General features: G+C 48.1%; 1 protein-coding gene across 1 annotated transcript in view; it reads right to left on the bottom strand.

Annotated features, from left to right (window-relative positions):
- The window catches only part of LOC144937469 (uncharacterized), a 29,467-nt gene extending 8,457 nt beyond the window's left edge, over positions 1–21,010 (bottom strand). Inside the window, exons 1-5 of the mRNA XM_078864714.1 lie at positions 20,894–21,010; positions 10,876–10,929; positions 10,269–10,378; positions 1,709–1,911; positions 574–653 (exon numbers count right to left, since the gene is read on the bottom strand). Of these exons, the coding sequence (XP_078720840.1) occupies positions 574–653; positions 1,709–1,911; positions 10,269–10,378; positions 10,876–10,922 (440 nt within the window). The 5' untranslated portion in view covers positions 10,923–10,929; positions 20,894–21,010. The remainder of the gene's footprint in view (positions 1–573; positions 654–1,708; positions 1,912–10,268; positions 10,379–10,875; positions 10,930–20,893) is intronic.
- Positions 21,011–22,052: the final 1,042 nt, after the last annotated feature.

Raw genomic sequence — 22,052 nt, 5'->3', positions numbered from 1 at the left:
AGGGGAGGCCCAAGACCGGTTCAGACAATAGTCACTGGTGTTGGTCGCCGTGAGCAGGAATCGAACTCAGGTCGCCGGGTTCCTAGCGAAGTGCGCTAACAGTTGTACTACCGCTCCCCACAAGACGCTGCACAGACATCAGGGAACGCGCGCATCCAGGGAGGTAAAATAAACGGGGATTGAGAATGTTTACAGCACTGTAATCATTGCTCAGAGCTCATGGGAGAAGAGTAAATTAATACAATTCACCAGCAGAGACAGTCACAGGTGCAAGGGAAGTACAGTACTTAGAGCCTGGACTTGGACCAGGTGATGGCTCTTAGCATTGGGGATGGGCTGTTGAAGATAGCTCCAGACTATAGGGGCAGCAGCAGCGAAGGGGGCAACCCCGATTGAGCAACATTTGAATGAAGGTTCTCACAGGAAGCATTGGTTGCTGTAGGCGAGAGAAAGTGAAGCAGAGGAGAGAGATGAGATGTGGGAGAGTGCGCTGAGGGGAGTAGAGTGAATTAAGCATGGAGGATACGAGATAAAGCTTGCATCTTATTGCTGATATTGCGATAGAAATGGTACCTCTTGTTGATGATCATGAATTTTTTGTTTCTTCGGAGAGATGTTATCAAGCATTGCCAGGTGATGTAAAGATCAGATGCCTGCGGAGACAGAGTCACTTCCATTGACAAATCCAGATGAAGAGATGATAATAACACTGTGGCTCATAAGTGACTGACTCCATCACTATAAAACGAGTCAAACACGCTACCTTGGAGCAATGCTTAGATCAATCCTTCAATTCAAAATGGAGATAAAACAAACTTGAATAACTGCACACCCATGAAGCTCTCATTGCACGGATATAAATTACTCATGAAAATCACTGGGAACATAATAACTAACAAATTAGATGGGAGCCAACCACAGGAGCAGACAGAGTTTAGGAAAGACTGCTACCATCAATCACACGCATACTATAAATCTGTCTGGAATTGACCAATGAATTCTGATTACCATGGCGCCTGGCCTTTGTCGACAATGAATATGCATTCGACTCAGCAGAGATGGAGTCATCCAAGCTCTCAAAAAACGCTAACCACACTGTGCTAACCACTGCACCATCACTCTCCGCACACATAAGATTAGAGACAACATTTCTATTCAGTCCAAAGCAAGCAAGCCCTAATGAATACGTATTTGTTTTTAACCGAAGCGGCTACCAGCACTGATAACCAATTCGTGAAACACAAATACATTGTCATATAGCATCTAAATACCAGATCGTGCGCTGCACTATGAACCAGTAACTCAAGTTCGATTCCCAGCCACGGAAAACATTTGTGATAAGCAACATCCAAAATTGGTCATGGATCTCCCCTCCACCATCCTGCACAAGGTGGTTTTCATTCAGCAAGGAATTGACCAAGGGCTGTCAATGACTTGGTATTCATGTTAAGAAAAAGTGCATGGGTGGGAGAAGCAGCATACTGGGTGGACTGCACTCTGAACCCGGAGACATGAGTGAGATTCCTGGCCACGGCTAACATCAGTGGCAAGCAATATCTGAAAAGGTCCTGCGCCTCCACCTCAACCCACACTGAACAGCGAGGGGAAAAAGCAGTCAAATAACCCCCACAACAGACATATCACAGGGAGGTCCTTCACAGCTGCAAAATGACAAGGACTGTGAAGCATCAGTAGTATTATGACTCACAACATCACTTGAATCGAAGAAGTCGTCTTCAGTGATTGAGGCATTTTGCTGAGCTCCACTCACACTGCCATTGTCAGTATTGGCCCCACGTTCACTCCGAGCTGAGCCTTCACTCTGCATGGACGTCTCCAGCAGCGTGAGGAGATGAGCGCCCTTAGCTGCTGAGCTGGATAGGGTCGTGGAAGCTTCAGAAACACTCGGGCCTAAGTGAAGGCAACACAAAGAGTGCGCGAGTTACAGTCCTGTTTCTCATTCTTCTCTCCCACTGTTCTTCGCTCTCTCATTTCTGGAGAGGGGGCACGCTTGGAATTATACCGAGATATGATAATTGTTTTTTTACTCTTTTATATGTTAACAAAACTGACACCTTTTTACAAGGAGTCATGTTTGCATTGACCACAATACCTGCGGTCAGAATGCAAACAAAAAACACAACTCTGGTAATGTATGCACTGTCCTTGAAATTGATTGGTCCACACCCGAGACAGCTTTTCCTAAAGCCTAGTCTCACATGGTGTTGGACCAGATGACGCTAAAAGGCGCACAACTCAAGGACAATGCACCATCAGAGTATGAGAGCTCGGGGTAAGCATTTACACCATTGGAACCTCCTTTGCCAGTAGCAAAATATGGTAATTGTTTTTTACCCTTTCATCTGGAAACATATTTTGCTACTGGCAAAGGAGGTTCCAATGGTGTAAATGTTTACCCCAAGATCTCATACTCTGATGGTGCATTGTCCTTGAGTTGTGTGCCTTTTGGCGTCATCTGGTCCAATACCATGTGAGACTAGGCTCTAAGAAATGCTGTCTCGGGTGTGGACCAATCAATTTCAAGGACAGTGCATACATTATCAGTTATGTTTTTTGTTTGCATTCCGACCGCAGGTATTGTGGTCAATACAAACATGACTCCTTGTAAAAAAGGTATCAGTTTTGTTGCCAGATAAAAGGGTAAAAAAACAATTATCATATTTTGCTACTGGCAAAGGAGGTTCCAATGGTGTAAATTATACAGAGAGTCGGACAGAGGAACGCATCGGCGAGAAACAAAATGTCAACGTCATAGTGACTGCCAAGAAGAGCGGGCTTAGGCCGGACATGTCCTTGGCAGGGAAGATGGCCGGTCATCGAGACTGGCAAAGGAGTGACAAAACAAAGTGCAGGAACAAGCCCGATATAGGTCAATGCCATTTAAAATGATTCGTTGATACATTAATTGTAAATGTAAACTTCTTTGTCGGTGTACGTCTTGTTAATTTCGTTATTATGTCCGATGACCCGCAGGGGAGGCAAACCCTCCTACAGCCCCTCCCTCACATTTCCCAGTCGCCACTCCTCGCCACAGCATCATCTCACACACCCACCTCACAGACCGTGCCCCAGTGGCGATATATTCTCAGGAGGTATACAGGTCGTGGGTTCGATCCTGACCGTGACACTTGTATAACTGAAGTTTGCATGTTCTCCCCGTGGTCTTGTAGATTTTTCTCCAGGTACTCCAGTTTTTCACACCACATTTAGAATCAACATGTGTTTAGTGTATTCGGCTGCTAGAAATATCCACGTGATAAGCCACTTACCGTTGAGCTATCATTTGTGGCCAAGTTGCTTCTGAAAATAAGCCTTACCTTATAAAATAATTACATTTTAGTTTAGTTTATAAAATGGCATTTTATGGGAAAATACGTTTCCATTTACAATTTTTCACTTTACATTCAGGTTTTCAAGAACGCAACCCAAACGTATAGAGGTATGCCCACATCTGTCAACTTACACTGAGAGATGGGGGGGGTACAGAAGTGTAACTGCACACTAGGAGCAGCAACTAATCTGCACGTGGAGCAACACCCAAACTCGGAACACGTTTTCACCATTAGAGCAATGCAGAGTTATTACAATCGCACTACCAAAGCCGCACCACGCTACATTGATGTAACACTGCATCTGTGTGGAACGCTTGCACCCAAAGGCTCGCGCAATCGTGTTCGGGACATTTTCAGTCAACCTCTGCTAGTGTAGAGGGAGAGTTGATGATGGTGGTTATGAAGCAGTTGGTATTCTTAGGCTTCAAGTCTTCCCTGGATGGAAGTGTGCAGGTAACATCAAGACGACCGCACCGCTATAAATTACAGACTTCCAAGTAAATACTCCAGCAACAAGAGGCGAATATGGAGAAGCAGACCACATGTAAAAAACATTTTGCCAACCAGCCCTGGAATATTGTACACACCACAGAACCACCACGTGGAGTCACCTCACCAGGCATGTATCTCCCCCAGAATTATTATACAGCCAGGAAGATATGCACAAGACAACGCCACCGCCCTATTAACTATTTAACTGAGCTACGTAGCTCTTTTTCAGAAGTGACCTGGCTACAAATGATAGCTCAATGAAGTGGCTTATCACGTGGAAATGTATAGCAGCCAAATACTCTAAACCAGTGGTTCTTATCCTGGGGTGCACGTACCCCCTGGGGGTGCGAGATACCCTTTCTGGGGGTGCGAGACATGCCAGATTTCTTTAGAAGGTAACCATCGAAACACAAATTAAGCACGGTCACATAAGCCCAACTACTTTGTTTTATCAAACCTATGTATTTATTAACATTATTTTTTTTTATCGATTGAGAACCAAAAGGGTGCAAGGCTGCAGTAAAAGTTAAGAACCGCTGCTCTAAACGCATGTTTCTAAATGTGGAGGGAAAAACCGGAGGACCAGGAAAAAAATCCACACGACCACGGGGAGAACATGCAAACTCCAAATACACAACAGGCGTCAGGGTCAGAATCAAACCCACGACCTCCTGCATACCAGGCGAGGTTGTATGATCTCGCAACCATGGCACATGCTCTGCGACACCAGCGCACATCTGTCTCTTCCTCCCAGTGATCAAGAGCGCTACCGGTGTCGTCGTGTCACAAGACAGACTCAATTTGCATCTCTTGCAGAGAAGTGCATCACCCAGTTAGAGAATAGCCCACAGAAGCAGATATTATATAACTACTTCTAAGATCCCTGCAATTGAGCTCTGGTCCATATGTAGTGACTGACTCAGAGACACTAAGAGTAGGAGGCACTCTGGTTTATTAACACGCCCTGACAGTAACACTTAGTAACTACGGTTCCCAGTTAGGACAGCTTGGCGACGCCGAGATGGTGAAGACGGAGATGACGGTGAAGACTCCAGCAGCATGACGGGATCCCACTCCTTACGACAGCCCCGAGGGTTCCCTCCCGGGGCCCCTCTTATACTGTCATCGTGGCCTGGCTCCGCCCCCAGCCACGCCCCCTTCTGGAACCTTCCAGCGGGTTATCGATGTGACCCTTCCATAACCTTTCCCCTCGATCAATCTCCGGTTCTTTACGTGGCCTGCTGTCAGTCAGGGCTGCTGTGAACTACAGATCCCCTTCCCTGCCAGCAGTCAGGACTATGCTGCAATGTGACTGTTTCTATGTCACTACACATACAACAGGGGGCAGCAATGTCACACCCACCCTGCTACAGAGCAGCACCACATCTATCACCATCATTAGGGGAAAAAGGTGATCCGATCCCCAACCACCAGGAACAGGATTGCAGATTTTCTGAGCATTTCTGTGAGGTCTTGGGGGAGGGGAAATCCCTCAGGCTGGAAAACATCATGGGGAAAAGTGCGGATAACCCTGCTGAGGCTACAGTGCCTAAAATATTGGCTGGTTGAGGTGCCATCTTTTGAGGAAGTACAGAAGGTGATCCAGAGTCTGAGACCAGGAAAAGCACAGGGCAGAGATGATCTCCCAATCGAAAATCTGAGAAAGGGCAGCATTTGTGCGTAGACTTCCCTACATGACATCATAATAACAGTCTGGACCACAGTCTGGAGACTGGTTCCGCAGGATTGGAAGGATGCCCTGGTGGTCCCTCTCTTTAAGAAGGGGGACCACACAGACTGTAACAACTATGGGGGATCCTCCCTCCTCAGTGTGCCGGGAAAGGTCCTGGCAAGGATCATTCAACATCGCCTTGCCAGGCATGCTGAAGAGAGGCTTGCGGAGCCCCAATGTGATTTCAGGAAAGGGCGGACCTACACAGATGCCAAATTTTACCTCCGTCTGCTACAGCAGAGGTGTAAGGAATTCCAACAGAACCTACATCTTTGCTTTATTGACCTGGTCAAGGCCTATGATACCATCAGTAGGCCTGGGCTCTGGGTTGTTATTCGTGCTTTCGGAGTCCCTGACTCTCTGCTCACAATCATTAAGGACCTTCATGATGGTGAGCAAGCCCAGGTAAAAATACTTGGCCGGGAGTCGGAGCCATTCCTTGTTCACCTTGGGGTGCGACAGGGATGTCCTCCGACTCCCACATTATTTAACATCTATTTTGACCACGTAGTTCGTGAAGCCTTCAAATGCTGTACCGGAGGAATTTCCATCTGGTACAGATACAATGGGAGGCTAATCGATGCCTGGGTGCGGTCAAGCGATGGCTCCCTATTGGTCAACCATTTTATATATGCCGATGATGGTGACTGCGCTGCTCACTCAGGGGAGGAGTTGGAGGCGCTGCTGCTGAACCTGGAGCGTGCCACAAAGAGGTGGGGCCTTACCATCATCCCCACCAAAACTAAGCACCTGCCTGGGTATTGTGTACCGTCAGACACTCCGCCCCCACAACTCCCGATTGGTGATGGGGCAGTTGTGGAGAGAGTGGAGAGTTTTCCATACCTGGGCAGTGTGCTCTTGACTGGCTCCGGTTTGACCGCAGAGGTCTCACTCCGAATCAGCCGAGCAGCATTATTTTTTCATCGGCCGCATAACGTTTTGTGGAAGCTATCTGGTCTGTCTCTCAACACGAAGCTTCGGGTCTTCTCGGCCATGGTCATGTCCTCCCTTCTCTATGCTTGTGAAACGTGGAGCGCGCTGCGCTCGGCATCCGACCAACCAAGTTCAATTCCCGCTCGTGGCCATGACCAGTGACGATTTTCTGAACCGCTCCTGAGCCTCCCCTACGTCGACTCAGCCTCACAGTTATAATTGAGCGTGACGTTGCCAGCCGGTGTACTGTGAGGCAATTCACATGGTAACGTCACGCTCAATTATATTCACATCAACGCGTAAGCAATGGCGGCGGCGTGTGTGTCAGCGTGCGAGTTGTTCTGCGCGAGTATAAAATGTGTGTGAGAATGAGAATGCGCTGTGTGTGAGTGTGTGAGTGTGTGTGAGTGAGCTGTGTGTGTGAGTGAGCCGTGTGAGAGGAGTGAGCCGTGTGAGTGTGAGCCGTGAGAGTGAGCCATGTGAGAGTGAGCCGTGTGAGAGTGAGCCGTGTGTGAGTGAGCCGTGTGTGAGTGACCCGTGTGAGGGTGAGGCGTGTGAGGGTGAGGCGTGTGAGGGTGAGCCGTGTGAGAGTGAGCCGTGTGAGAGTGAGCCGTGTGAGAGTGAGCCGTGTGAGGGTGAGCCGTGTGAGAGTGAGCCGTGTGAGGGTGAGCCGTGTGAGAGTGAGCCGTGTGAGAGTGAGCCGTGTGAGAGTGAGCCGTGTGAGGTTGAGCCGTGTGAGGGTGAGCCGTGTGAGAGTGAGCCGTGTGAGAGTGAGCCGTGTGAGTGTGAGCCTTGTGTGTGAGTGAGCCGTGTGAGTGAGCCGTGTGAGCCGTGTGTGAGTGAGCCGAGTGAGCCGTGTGAGAGTGAGCCGTGTGAGTGTGAGCCGTGAGAGTGAGACTTGTGTGTGAGTGAGCCGTGTGAGCCGTGTGAGCCGTGTGTGAGTGAGCCGTGTGAGAGTGAGCCGTGTGAAAGTGAGCTGTGTGAGAGTGAGCCGTGTGAGAGTGAGCCGTGTGAGAGTGAGCCGTGTGAGAGTGAGCCGTGTGAGAGTGAGCCGTGTGAGGGTGAGCCGTGTGTGAGTGAGCCGTGTGAGAGTGAGCTGTGTGAGAGTGAGCCGTGTGAGAGTGAGCCGTGTGAGAGTGAGCCGTGTGAGAGTGAGCCGTGTGAGAGTGAGCCGTGTGAGAGTGAGCCGTGTGAGGGTGAGCCGTGTGAGAGTGAGCCGTGTGAGAGTGAGCCGTGTGAGAGTGAGCCGTGTGAGTGTGAGCCGTGAGAGTGAGACTTGTGTGTGAGTGAGCCATGTGAGCCGTGTGAGCCGTGTGTGAGTGAGCCGTGTGAGAGTGAGCCGTGTGAGAGTGAGCCGTGTGAGGGTGAGCCGTGTGAGAGTGAGCCGTGTGAGAGTGAGCCGTGTGAGAGTGAGCCGTGTGAGTGTGAGCCGTGAGAGTGAGACTTGTGTGTGAGTGAGCCGTGTGAGCCGTGTGTGAGTGAGCCGTGTGAGAGTGAGCCGTGTGAGAGTGAGCCGTGTGAGAGTGAGCCGTGTGAGAGTGAGCCGTGTGAGAGTGAGCCGTGTGAGAGTGAGCCGTGTGAGAGTGAGCCGTGAGAGTGAGACTTGTGTGTGAGTGAGCCGTGTGAGCCGTGTGAGCCGTGTGTGAGTGAGCCGTGTGAGAGTGAGCCGTGTGAGGGTGAGCCGTGTGAGGGTGAGCCGTGTGAGAGTGAGCCGTGTGAGCCATGTGTGAGTGAGCCGTGTGAGAGTGAGCCGTGTGAGCCGTGTGAGCCGTGTGAGCCGTGTGTGAGGGAGCCGTGTAAGGGTGAGCCGTGTGAGGGTGAGCCGTGTGAGAGTGAGCCGTGTGTGAGTGAGCCGTGTGTGAGTGAGCCGTGTGAGAGTGAGCCGTGTGAGAGTGAGCCGTGTGAGAGTGAGCCGTGTGAGAGTGAGCCGTGTGAGAGTGAGCCGTGTGAGAGTGAGCCGTGTGAGAGTGAGCCGTGTGAGAGTGAGCCGTGTGTGAGTGAGCCGTGTGAGAGTGAGCCGTGTGAGAGTGAGCCGTGTGTGAGTGAGCCGTGTGTGAGTGAGCCGTGTGAGAGTGAGCCGTGTGAGAGTGAGCCGTGTGAGAGTGAGCCGTGTGAGAGTGAGCCGTGTGAGAGTGAGCCGTGTGAGAGTGAGCCGTGTGAGAGTGAGCCGTGTGAGAGTGAGCCGTGTGAGAGTGAGCCGTGTGAGAGTGAGCCGTGTGAGAGTGAGCCGTGTGAGAGTGAGCCGTGTGAGCTGTGTGAGCCGTGTGAGCTGTGTGAGTGAGCCGTGTGTGAGTGAGCCGTGTGTGTGAGTGAGCCGTGTGTGTGAGTGAGCCGTGTGAGAGCGAGCCGTGTGAGAGCGAGCCGTGGGAGAGTGAATGGGCTTTTCCCGGCGGGGGTCTCTGTGCTGCCCTGAGGCAGAGCCGTGCTCTCTCCACTGCTGCTCTGAGGGAGCCCCGTGCTCTCCACTTCTGGCTTGAGGGAGAGCCGCGCTATCTCCACTGCTGATGTGAGGGAGCCAGATGCACTCTCTCCACTGCTGCGCTGAGGCAAAGTTGTGCTCCGTCCACTGCTGCCCTGCGGGAGAGCCGCGCTCTCTCCACTGCTGCCCTGAGAGAGAGCCATGCTCCGTCCACTGTTGCCCTGAGCAAGATGGCCGCCTGAGACGCGCGCTACCGGGGCGCGCTCCCAGTAGTGGCTGGCGGGGCCGTTTGTGTGGCCATTTGTGAGGGGGTCGGGTGAGTTTAACCAGGCAGGATTGTGTGAAAAGCTCACAAATACTTGAAAGATCTGGGCAAAGTCCCATCGGTGAGCTCCTCCGGCAGGCAAGGCTGCAGTGGCTGGGTCATGTAGCCCGCATGCCTAGCTACCGCATGCCTTAACAGCTTTTGTTCGGACGGATAGAGGGCGTGGCACGGACTAGAGAAGAAATGGAGTGATGTGGTACAGGTGGACGTGGAGCTGAGGGAACTTGCCTATGACTGGTATCAACGGTGTCAAGATCGGCCTCTATGGAGGAGGCTTGTGAAGGATGTTACTGGGCAGTTGAAGGCAGTCGCCCTACCGCAACAACAGAGGGCAGAGGAGTGACACTCACAACAACGAGCGAAGCGCTGGGTGGCTAAAACACAGCAAGTTGATACAGTAGGGGACACAGGCGGTGCATCGGCCAGTCATCTCAGTCAGTCGAACCATGGCACCTGGGTCTGCCCCGTGACCTCCGGCCAGCAGGCGTAGAACACTTAATGTGCACATAGCCTGGCACAAGCGTCGTGGTGACGTCACCGCCAATTAGTGGCGAATGGCGATTATTTTTGTTGTTTCCTCAGAGCGTAACGATCGCCGCACGAGTCAAACAGATATTTGTATGCATTCCATCTGGAACTAGACTACAACGTCCCAATTGCTATTATTTTCGCACGGCTATTTATTTAACCCATTATGCTTTTTAATTATGACAGAGGCAAAAAAAAATCACTAAGATGTGAAAATCGCCCATAATAGAGTATTTGTTGGGTTAGATCGCATAAATATAAATGTTGTTAAACCCACCAGGTTTGCCACGTTAACAAACATGGCAATTCGCTATTAGTACAACACTCCGGTGCCTTGGAGAGTAAACCCACAAAATTTACAATTCGAGTACGACGTTTCGCCGGTAATTACAACCAGCATCATCAGCCAGAGTTGTGGAAAAATCCTCCTCCTGTTTCGGTCTTAAATAGAGAATCGCGCTCAATTCCCGAGAGCAGAACCGTTACCGGGCGAATGAATGCGCGCTCCGCAGCTGCCACAGGCGGTGCAGCCGTCGGCGCTGATGGCGTTGCAGTCTCCGCAAAGCCACGCGCACGGCCGCGGAGCAATCTGCAACCTACGGTGTGGGACAAAAGCGTTAAGTCAGAGCGCCGAGTCAATCCACTGCTGAATGAAGGCCTGCACCATTTGCAATCATATGGCGTTTAAATGCAACCGCGTCTCAAGTCACTGGACAAAAACATTGTTAATGGTTACATCGCAGAGAGGCAGCGATTCAGGCACAAGGTCAATATCACGAGAGCAATACCCCGGTTTATGTCGGGGATACATTACTGAAAGGTGCGATGACAGATATTGAAAAGACGTCAATCAAAGCAATTTACAGGGCAAGTGGAGGCGAAAGTCGAGGCGATAGATACGAGAGAGGAAGGATGATGCTGTCAGCAACGTGTGGGTTGAGGCGACGCAAATCAGGCAATTGTTTTAAAAAAGTGAAATGATGTAAAAAGGGGGAGACTTAAATCAGGGTATTGGAGTTGGGTAGAGAGACATAACATTCACCAAACGGAGCCAAGTGCATGTGCAGTGCTGAGAGAGGCCTGTGAGCCGTACCGTGAGATGTGGCGATGCACAGCTCTGCTGCACTCTTGGGCATCCATGGCCGTCCTGCACAAAGCACCAACACGAGCAACGCTCCTTACACTGCCGAGTAGCATCACAGTGAAGTGTTAATTCCACGTAGATTCACAAAAATAAATCATCCCTTGTTCATACACTGTGGGATCATGCATGTCATCCTCACGCCGGCCACAGGATTTCTAGACCATACTTTACCGCGTTGGTCAGTGCAGGTAGCCGAATGGGGAGGTTGAGCCGCTTCAAGCATTACTCACCATTGATATTAGCCGTGGCAAGGATATGCAACTCAAGTGGGTGGGTTCGGAGCACCGTAAGATCACCACTGCACCACCACTCCACCCCAGATAAGTTACAGCAATACCCCGTTTTATGTCTCCCACTTTTACGTAATTTTGCAAATACGCTGTCACTTTATTAACACCGCGACCTGATTAGTGTCACCTCAACCCCACACTTACGTCACTGACATCGTCCATCCTTTCTCCATACCTCACAACCCATACGGTTTACCCATGTAATGATAACTGACGCATTTGTCTTGAGATGGTTTCTTTATTTAAGGAACCACGTGCTCACACTTGGACAGGCAGAGACCCCACTGCAACAGCCAAGTCTCCTGCGCATCTCCCTTACATACAGTCCCGAGGCCACGCCCCCAATCCCGAACCTTCTCACTGGTTTTAGACCGCTCGCTCTACCAGCAGACTCGACCGTCCTCTTCCGTTACCTGGCCACACTCCTATTCTCAATCATTCCCGTAGCCACCAGTCTATTTGTACTGCAGGCCAACTCCCCTGTCATTACCTCCCGTAGCCACTAGTCCACTCACACATTAGGTTGACTCTACTGTTATTACACTCGTATTTTTGTACAGGGAAATTTAGTTTTCAGGTCCATACGGTGTACAGTCGATTCAAAACGGCCAAAAAAATTGTCTATTTGTTTGTGTTTGTCCCTTGTGATGGAACTTTGTAACATGAACGTTGAGATTTATAAGGGCACCGGGTGACCAACAATGTCTGAATTGGTCTGTAATAAGGTGGCCTCTGATAAGGGGTTGACAGGTATGTTTCTCGTAAGCGTCACCTCGGCCTTCATCTCCACCTACCCTGTAAATCGCTTTGATGTCGTTTCGATATTTGTCATAGCACCTTTCAGGAACGCATCCCCGATGTAAACCGGGGTATTACTGCTGTCTATAGGCAGACCAGAGGAACGTTTATTTAGTTATCACAATAATGGAGCAAGCTTGCATTTGTTACTCTGTTTTGTCTGTCCAGAATATAAAACAATTAAAAGCCCATTCTTTGATCGCCTAACATTTGTGAAAGATTATTCAATTACTCGCGGAAAGTACCCAGCGTTGCATTGGGTCTTAAAATAATTCAAAACTACTCTTAAAAATCTAACAGCAGTGACTGTGGTGGTACATGCTATGATTACAGCAGTGCATACTGTGGTGGTACCTGCTTTCACTGCAGCAGTGCATACTGTGGTGGTACTTGCTACATCTAGCGACTGTATAGTAGTGATAACTGCACGCATCGGGATGGGGGAGACATCACACAGTGAAGATTTTTACAGCATTTTTAACGCGAAAGAAAACGTCCCCCCCCCACCTACGTGACTTTACCGAAAGAACCAAAGAGTATGGACCCTTGCAGTCACGAAAACTTAAAATCTAGAATGAACCACCTCTACGGGAAGGGATTCCACTTATCTGTGAGCTTTTAACAGACAACGGGACAAGAAATCACAGCTAATCGAGTCGCTAACCTTCTTCAAGAGATGCCGCGACAACAAGGTAATACCTATCGCATTTACACTCACATCTGCTGCTGTCACTTCACCGAAAGTTAAACGGATTATATTTAAAGCTAGCCTATCACTAATCTCAGAGAGAATAAGATTGCTCCGATTTGAACTCGATAATTTAGACAAGATTCTCTTACAATCACACTTAACATTAACGGAAAAAATGTCCACGTCTGATTAGGACCGTCTAGATAACATGACTGTCTCCTCTGCTAATTCAATGTCAACCAAATGCAAAGCCAACTTGATTGCTAAATTCAACCTCGTCAAAAAAGACTCCAGACCCACAGTTATAAAAGTTAGATGTTAATAAGACTGTCATCAATCAGAGTAGCATCCCAATTTCTGACAACCTAAAATCGGTACTAGCCAAAGGGTTGAATTTTGCTGTCATCCCCAAACATATCCCAGTGGATGATATAATTTCCCAGGAGGATGTGGCCCTAAAAGGCTTGGGACACATCCCGACAGATGTTGGTAGAGCTGAAATTGCTACCACCCTTAAAAATGCTAAGAAACTCGTTAGTAACATCAGCAAAGACCAGCGCTTGGAACTCGCAAAATTGAAAAAGAGCGATGACATAGTCATCCTCTCAGCCGGCAAGGGCAATGCTACTGTCATCATGGATAAAACCACATACAACAACAAAATCCAGGACCTTCTTATTGATAGTAGCTACTCCAAAATCAACAAAAAAGTCCCACTTACAGCCCGACCTCTCTAATCGATCCAGCTAAACGGCTTTCCCTAAACCTTCTGCTGCCAGACCACCCAGATTCTATGGTCGTCCTAAGATCCATAAAGAAGGCACACCACTTCGACCGATCGTTTCCACTATCAACTCACCAACCTACAAGCTGGCCCGTTTTCTGTCTGATACATTGCTTCCATTCACTGGCAATACTACCTGAGCAGCACATAATTCAGCTCACCTTGTCTCTCTAATCAAGGGCATTTAATTGACCCCAGATGATCTTCTCGTTAGCTTTGATGTGGTTTCTGTGTTCACCAAGTTTCCAGTGCCTGACACCTTAGCAATAATTGAAGATTTAGTCCAACATGGACTGAACCCTTATGTTCCTATTCTGGTTAGGCACTGCCTGACCAACACGTACTTCACCTAGAATGGTACTTTCTACAAACAAAATGAAGATACACCCATGGGTCCCCCATTATCTCCAGTGATAGCGAATGTTTTCATGGAGAAATCTGAAACAGATACCATCCAGACATCCACCCTACGTCCTTCCTTGTGGAAGAGATATGTTGATGACACTAGTCATTTGGCCACATGGCCTTCCAGCCATTGAACCGATTTCTCAACCACATTAATTCCATACACCCATCCATCAAATTCACCATGGGAGTGGAGGATGGTAAGCTACCATTCCTGGATGTTTTGTTTAAGAGACCTGATGGCTCTTTGGGATGCTGTCTACAGGAAAGCCACCCACACAGATTCCTATCTGAAACCTGATTCCCACCACCATCTGGCAGAGAAGAATTCCCTCATCAAAACACTACACCATAGGGCCCACTGAATTTCTGACCAACACCACCTAGCCAGTGAACTGGAACACATAGACCAGGCCCTTAAGATGAATGGATATTCGGACCGTATTATCCGCAAAGCGGTTTCTCCAACCATGGACAAACAACCCCCTGAGATGCCGATCAAAACCATCACGTTACCATACATAGCAGGCGTTACCAAAAAGATTGCCAAAATCTTAAACACAAAATTCAAGTCCAATTCAGTACAGTACACAAAATCCGTGATCTAATCCCATCTGTGAAGGATGCAATTCCTGACTTGCAATACCCTGGAGTCTAGAAACTAAGTTGCCTCTGTGGTGATTGCTACATTGGGGAAACGAAACGTCATGTTTCTGACCGGATCTGCAAGCATAAGTCAGATCTGAAACACGGCAGAACTAATTCCTCCACCGTTGCTGATCATTCTTATAATGCTGTGGGCTCTCATGATATTATTTTCTCCGAGACCAAGGTGCTCTGCAAGCAGTCTGGCTACCATCAAAGATTTGTTCATGATGCCATCCAGATATATAAACATAGACATAACTTCAACCGAGAAGATGGATACAAATTGAGCAATCATTGGAAAGATGTTATTAACCAAGTAAAATTTACTGGTTCATAGTTGTTCCATATTATTTACTGGGTTACTAGTCTATTTCGCCGAGTTAATTATATCCTCAACGTTCAGCAGTGCAGCTATTTTGTTTTGAGCTCCAGCATCTGTCTTGACGGCAATCGTGTAGCCGTTTTGCTCTCCTCTTCTCATCTGACACCGCATCAGGTTACTTACAGCCGCGCCCACTTCCCCCCCCCTCTGCCCAGTCTCATGTTCCCAGTCATTAATCGCACACGCAACGCTCCCCCTCTCCTCATTCCCCCCCCACCGCCCTCTCTGACTTATATAAACCCTCTTAACTCCGGCATCTCTCCCACTTCAGTAAAAACATTCTTGCTGTGGTTGTCACACCTGATGATGATTGCTTGTGTTGCAATCGAAACGTCGTGATTTATTCATTTCTATTTTTTTTTTCACCTACGTGACTTTACTGAAAGATGTTTCTATTGTGCAACGTTGTAGAAAGTTGGTGCATTTTTGTTTTCCAAAGGTCAACTCATTTAAGTACAGTAAGGAAGAAGGCAAGGTGGAAATATTGAAAATGCGGAGTGACATCAGGAATGTCACTGTATGGTGCCGGCCCGGGAGGGTCGTAGCGTGCGATGTTCCTACGTCACGGACAGCACTGCTGTGTAATGCCGGTTGTACTATAGCACGGCGTGCGATGCACCGTCATCGCGTATACTTAAGTCCTTTATTTGTCATAACGGTATGTATAATACAGTGAAACTGCTCTCTTATCTTCATTATTATTTGTGATCAACCAATGTCTGCAGCCAGGATCAATTGATGACAATCGTATTACCTGCAGATATTTAACAGATGAGGATGCGTTGCACCGTTAATTTACTTCTGTCAGTTAAGCCATTGGTTATTAATCTTGATTTGAAGCTTTCGTGACTGCAGGAATCCATACTCTTTGGTTCTTTCGGTAAAGTCACGTAGGTATAAAATAAAATAAATCACGACGTTTCGGGCGCAACACAAGCGTCCGTCATCAGGTGGGAAAGCGTTGTCCGCTGCTGCAGACTATGCTTTCCCACCTAATAACAGACGCTTGTGTTGCGCCCGAAACGTCGTGATTTATTTTATTTTATACCTACGTAACTTTACCGAAAGAACCAAAGAGTAATGGTTACTACTTTATACATTATCGAGAAAAATTGGGTTTTCATCCCGTGTTCAGGAACCACAACACCCATTTATAACATTGCGCCTATGGTAACATAGGGTCCGAAAAATCACGACCACATTTACGCGGGGGTTTCCAGGGACACGCTGTGTCATAAACACGGCCACCGCCTGTAGTACTTTCAGTTCGATGATGATACAATTCACGAAAAAAATGTACATGAATGGCAAACTCAGAACTTTCTGGCAATCTTGGAATTTTACAGCGATATCGGAGTTTTACGGCAATCTCTCGAATATATAATTACCCAGCTTCTCAGACGTTACGAGTCTAGACCAGTGGTTCTTAACCTTGTTGGAGGTACTGAACCCCACCAGTTTCATATGCGCATTCACCGAACCCTTCTTAATTGGAAAAATAAAATAAGATTTTTTCAAATTCAAAACATAGGTATATGTTTTACTGGTGCACAAAATGAACCGTGCATCAACATCACTGTGTTCAAAGACCAAAACCAGCATGATTTTCACACAAAAACAAAATAATGAATACTTACTGCAAATCAGTGTGACTTCTGCTGTTGCCTTTCAGAGACCAGTTCAGAAATGCGCGGCTTCACCTTGGCAAGTGCCACTCTCATGTCATTTTCGCAATAAAGTCTGTTCCTTTTCTTCGTTTTTATGTCCAGCATCCTCGAAAAGGATTGCTCGCAAAGATATGTTGTAATAAACGGTATGAAAATCTCCAGGGCTTTCTTAGCAATAACAGGGTACGTTACCATTTGTTGACACCAAAACGTTGAGAGCGTTGTTGTTCTGAAGAGTTGCTGTTGAACCTGGCTCTGCTGAATTTCAATGATTTCGTCAAGGTATTCATCATTGACATCTGCTGTCTCAACACTAAACGTGAACGGCTGTCTCACCCATGCTGGATATGACTCTCTTGTAGGGAAGTATCCGTCGAGAGACTTTGCAAGCTCATCTAAGTGCGTGGCAATTGCTTGCTTCAGTTCCGCGGGTACAGAAATGTCTCCGATTCCAGATACATCTTCGATCTTACATAGTCGTCCAGCAGGGGAAAGTTTGCGAAGTTATCGTTCTCTGTTCGTCATTTCCATAAAAGCCTTCAGGTTTTCTTCCGCTTCAATGATGTTGACTCCACCGCCCTGCATCTGCTGATTGAGAGCTGCGAAGATATCAGCTATGCACGCTAAAATTAGAATGCACTCAGAATTTTTGAAGCAATCTGCATGACAATGTTAGTGCTCTTGCAAAAACAGGGCTAATTCCACACGCATGGCATAAACACGATTCAGCACCTGTCCCCGGGATAACCATCGAACGTTATAATGGTACAGAAGTACCTCGAATTCAGAGCCCATTTCTTTACACAGCTCACTGAAGATGCAGTGCCTCAGAGCACTATTTCGCATGTTGACTCCACCGCCCTGCATCTGCTGATTGAGATGATTGAGAGCTGCGAAGATATCAGCTATGTACGCTAAAATTAGAATGCACTCAGAATTTTTGAAGCAATCTGCATGACAATGTTAGTGCTCTTGCAAAAACAGGGCTAATTCCACACGCATGGCATAAACACGATTCAGCACCTGTCCCCGGGATAACCACCGAACGTTATAATGGTACAGAAGTACCTCGAATTCAGAGCCCATTTCTTTACACAGCTCACTGAAGATGCAGTGCCTCAGAGCACTATTTCGCACATAGTTCACGCATTCCACTACAATTTGTAATACTTCTGTCAGTTTTGGAGGCAAGGTTTTTGTTGCCAATGCATGCCTGTGCAGAATACAATGCATAACAATGATGTGTGGTGCATCGGCTTTCACTAGCGCACCAAAACCAGACTTTCTTCCCAGCATGACCGGAGCTCCGTCCGAACAAACTGCAGAAACCATATCCCACGAAAGATTGTTGTCTTTGAAGAAGTCATCCACAAGTTTCTTCACATCGGCTGCGCCTTAGTTGTTTTAAGAGGCTTAAAAAATAAAAAAAATCTTCCTTTATCACGTCGTCTTTCACATAGCGCACGAATACAGCAAGCTGGCTTAGATTGGAAACGTCTGTGGTCTCGTCGAGTTTGAGGCTGAATTTTGCCGGGCTTGAAATCAGATCTGCAACTACTTGAGCCAAGATGTCTTTGCTCATGTCCTCTATTCTGTCGCTGATGGTGTCATTTGAAAGAGGAATTTGGGATAACTTAACTTCAGCCGCTTTTCCCAACATGATATTCGCCACCTTCAACACAGCTGGTTTTATGAGTGTTTCACCAATGGTGTGTGGTTTGCCCTGCTTTGCGATCAGGTAAGCAACTTCGTACGATGCTGTGAGGATCGGTTTGTTAATGGGTACAAAGCCGAGAACAGGCAGAGTAGCCTTTTCATCGAATCTGACTCTCTTCACCTTGAATTCAGCGAGCGTTGTGTTCTTGTATTCCCCATCTCCATGCAGCTTAAGGAAGTGTTCCCTTAGTTTTGCCGGTGCTAGACTAGAATTGCTCAACTTGGCATTGCAAATCATGCAGTTAGGACGCCGACTCCCATCACGTTCCGTTATACATGTGAATCCATATTGTACATATTCGTCTGACCACTTTCTTTTTTTGCTCGACATAGTTAGTATGAAGGGATTAAAATCTTAAGAAAGAAATCACACGACGTACCATCACGACAGTCACAAGTCGACTACCGAGCGCACCAAATTCCCTGCAGCACAGATAGGCCAAACGATGTAGCGTGATCACTTGCAGCCAATGATGGCCAAACCGGACGTGTCATCATGAATCATATGAGTCGGGTGTGTGTCTTAACCTCCGCCGAACCCCTGAGACTGACTCACCGAACCCCTGGGGTTCGATCGAACCCAGGTTAAGAACCACTGGTCTAGACGAATAAAAAATTAACCCGTAAAAACTAAGTTTTTCACTATAAATCCTTTATATGCATGGCGGCTAGAGTCCTCTCGTCCTCTGGCTTGAGATGGCTGCCACCTATGGGTCAGATGATTGCCTGCCACCATTAAGCAATTGGTAATTAAATATAATTAAATTTTTCCTAAAAAGTGTAAAATTTTGGAAAAACATTTTCACGAAAATAAATTGTCACGCACAACGAGTCTGTGTGCAAAATGTCAGCTCGATTGGATCACGGGAAGTGGGTTTAAAAACGACCGAAAGATTTGCACGGTCGTAAGCGCGCAAGCAAGCAAGTGAACTTAATATGAAGGATTTAAAAACGGGCAGCTTCTACACTTCAAAATCAGTGGCGTTTACCCACTTCCAGCTGAGCTCAGCCATCTCTATGTCTTGTAAACAAGACCATCATTGCTCCGTGGTGGCGAGATGTTTACTACCTCGCCGGGTATACAGGAGGTCGTGGGTTCAATCCCAACCCCTGTATATTTGGAATTTACATGTCTCTCTTCCCGTAGCCGTGTGGATTGTTCTCCGGGTTTTCCCTCCACATTATGAAACATGCGTTTCATGTATTTGGCTGCCTGTAAATTTCCACGCGATAAACCACTTAATTGAGCTAGCATGTGACTAGGTAGCTTCTGTAAAAGAGCTGTACAGCTCAGTGGGCCTTACCTGGTAAAAAAAAATCTTTATATTTGCTCCTACAAATATGATGAACCGTTTTCCTGCTGAAGAGTCTACAAAAGCTCAGATACAGTGGACAATGAATTCATGAACCAGTTCAACCATTATGGACTTCCACCTCACTTGCTCAAACTGAAGGTTGGCCTCCTGCACTATGCTCCTTCGGGATTTCGATGCAAGCAATGGCCACTGCAATGGGATATGCTACATCATCTGGACAAGGAACAAATCACATTATCATCGAAGGCGTGGTTGCAAGTGGACTATAGAGGAGTCTCGAATATAGAAGTGACAGGAGTCGTGTATACAAGTTAATGACTGCTCCACACGCAGACTGTGGGGCAGTGCTGTTAGCGAGTAGCACTTATGAACGCGCAGGCGGGGGTGGGTGGCCAGCACCACGCCCGGCCGCCTTTGTCTCCCTAGTGGCGATGTTTACTATACACCGCACCAGGTCCTCATTTGAGGCCGAGTCGACAGTTCAATACACATACTGCACACACGAATCACTCACTCACACGCTCTCCAAGTGTCACACGCATGCACCTCTTGCACACTACCACGTCACTTCACTCGCATATCACAGCAGGTACACACACCACTTACAATCACTTAATACCCGTTACACACCCCGCTTAACAGCCACCATTCGCCACTTGAGTGGCGTTGACGTCACTGCAGAACTTGTGCCAGGCTAGGTGCACGTTGCGGCCACGTGAAAAGTGTGGAAGGCTCACTGGCGGGTCGCGGGAAACCCGCCAGGTACTATGGGTCGACTCAAGGCGACTGGCGCAACAGCAACTCCTGTTCGCTACGAAGTGGCGGTGACGTTACCACAGCGCATGTACCGGGCTATGTGGAAGAGACAAGATCCCCTGTGTAGCTTTAACAGGCTGTTGGGGCGGTCGTGTTAGCGAGTAGCACCGATCAAGGCTGGCACGGCAAACGAGGGGGTGGGTGGCCAACACCACGCCCGGCCGCCTTTGTATCTGTAGTGGCGATGTTTACACACCGCAGCAGGTACTCATTTGAGGCTGAGTCGACCTCGGGGAGGCCCAGGACCGGCTCAGATAATCGTCACTGGTTGTGGTCGTGAGCGGGAATCGAACTCGGTTCGCCGGGTTCATAACGCGCAAGCCGTTACACTACCCTCCCCCACTGAGGAAAAGACACAAACACACACACCCACGTTACAAAACCTTTCATTTATGTTAGACTAATCCTTATATTAACTTTAAATATTACATCTCAGCGAATTAAATTCACTTACGATCTTCGTTTCCGGTGATGTCGCCGTTCCTGCGGCGAGGCCCGTGAGACGAGGCGTCGCCTAGACCTTAAGGCCTCAGGTCTTTCATTGTTAACGCAACAGATGCACTCGCTGCCAATCAGCTCTTCCCGCGGTCGTATCGCGTGCGCGGTCACGTGTCTCGCGCCGCGGGGCGTGGCCTCCAGCACTCTGTGTCACTCAGTATCACTCAGTGTCACACAGATTTGCCAAAAATGATTTTTATGGATGAACAAGGCCCAAAGTAGATTTGCTTTTGCATCAAGTTATCTTAGATTACATATTAAATTTATGTCACAATGGTGGGTCCTGTATGGCACATCCAGTGCAAACGAAGAGCAGAATCCACTGCAGGATCAAGGACTGAGCTATGTAGCTCTTTTTCAGAAGCGACCTGGCCACATATGATAGCGCAACGATGTGGCTTATCATGTGGAAATGTATAACAGCCACATACTATAAACGCATGTTTCTAAATATAGAGGGAAACCCTGAAAAACCCGGAGAAAAATCAATGCAACCACTCATACAAATATACAGACGTCAGGGTCGCGATCTAACCCACGACCTCCTGTATACCAGAGGTCGCAACCGGGTACCCGATACCCGTACCCTACCCGATACCCGGCTACCCGTACCCGACCGGGTAGGGGTACCCGTTTGCGACCCTGGTGCGGCCGGGTAAGGGTACGGGTAGACCGGGAGTCACTGGTGAGTAACCGTTTGTCACTCATTTCCCAACGTCTTGTCTCTTCTCACAATTCAAGTTCCTAGAATCAACCCACCCGCGCCTGCAACATGGCTTCATCCCAGAGGTCGCAATCAGGTACCCGATACCCGTACCCTACCCGTACCCGGCCGGGTACGGGTAAGGAATCAAAACCCGTTTGCGACCTCTGCTGTATACCAGGCGAGATAGTTAACATATCCCCATCGTGGCGACGTCAACATAGTACTTGTGTTGAGTAGTTCCGACGGACGTACTCGGAGACGGAGGTAAGTTAAGGGTTTTCGCCAGGGTTTATTAAAGTTGTTACAATATTACACAGGGTACACAACTCCCAGGGGCTAGTGGTCCTACTCTGAGTCCGGGTCCCTGCCGGCTAGCTCTGGTCTCTCTCTCTCGTGTCGGATCGTGGAC

The sequence above is a fragment of the Lampetra fluviatilis genome, chromosome 19, assembly GCF_964198595.1.
Source record: "Lampetra fluviatilis chromosome 19, kcLamFluv1.1, whole genome shotgun sequence".
Classification (NCBI taxonomy): domain Eukaryota; kingdom Metazoa; phylum Chordata; class Hyperoartia; order Petromyzontiformes; family Petromyzontidae; genus Lampetra; species Lampetra fluviatilis.
The sequence above is the reverse complement of the archived record's forward strand: the minus strand, read 5'-3'. Positions and strand labels throughout refer to the sequence as shown.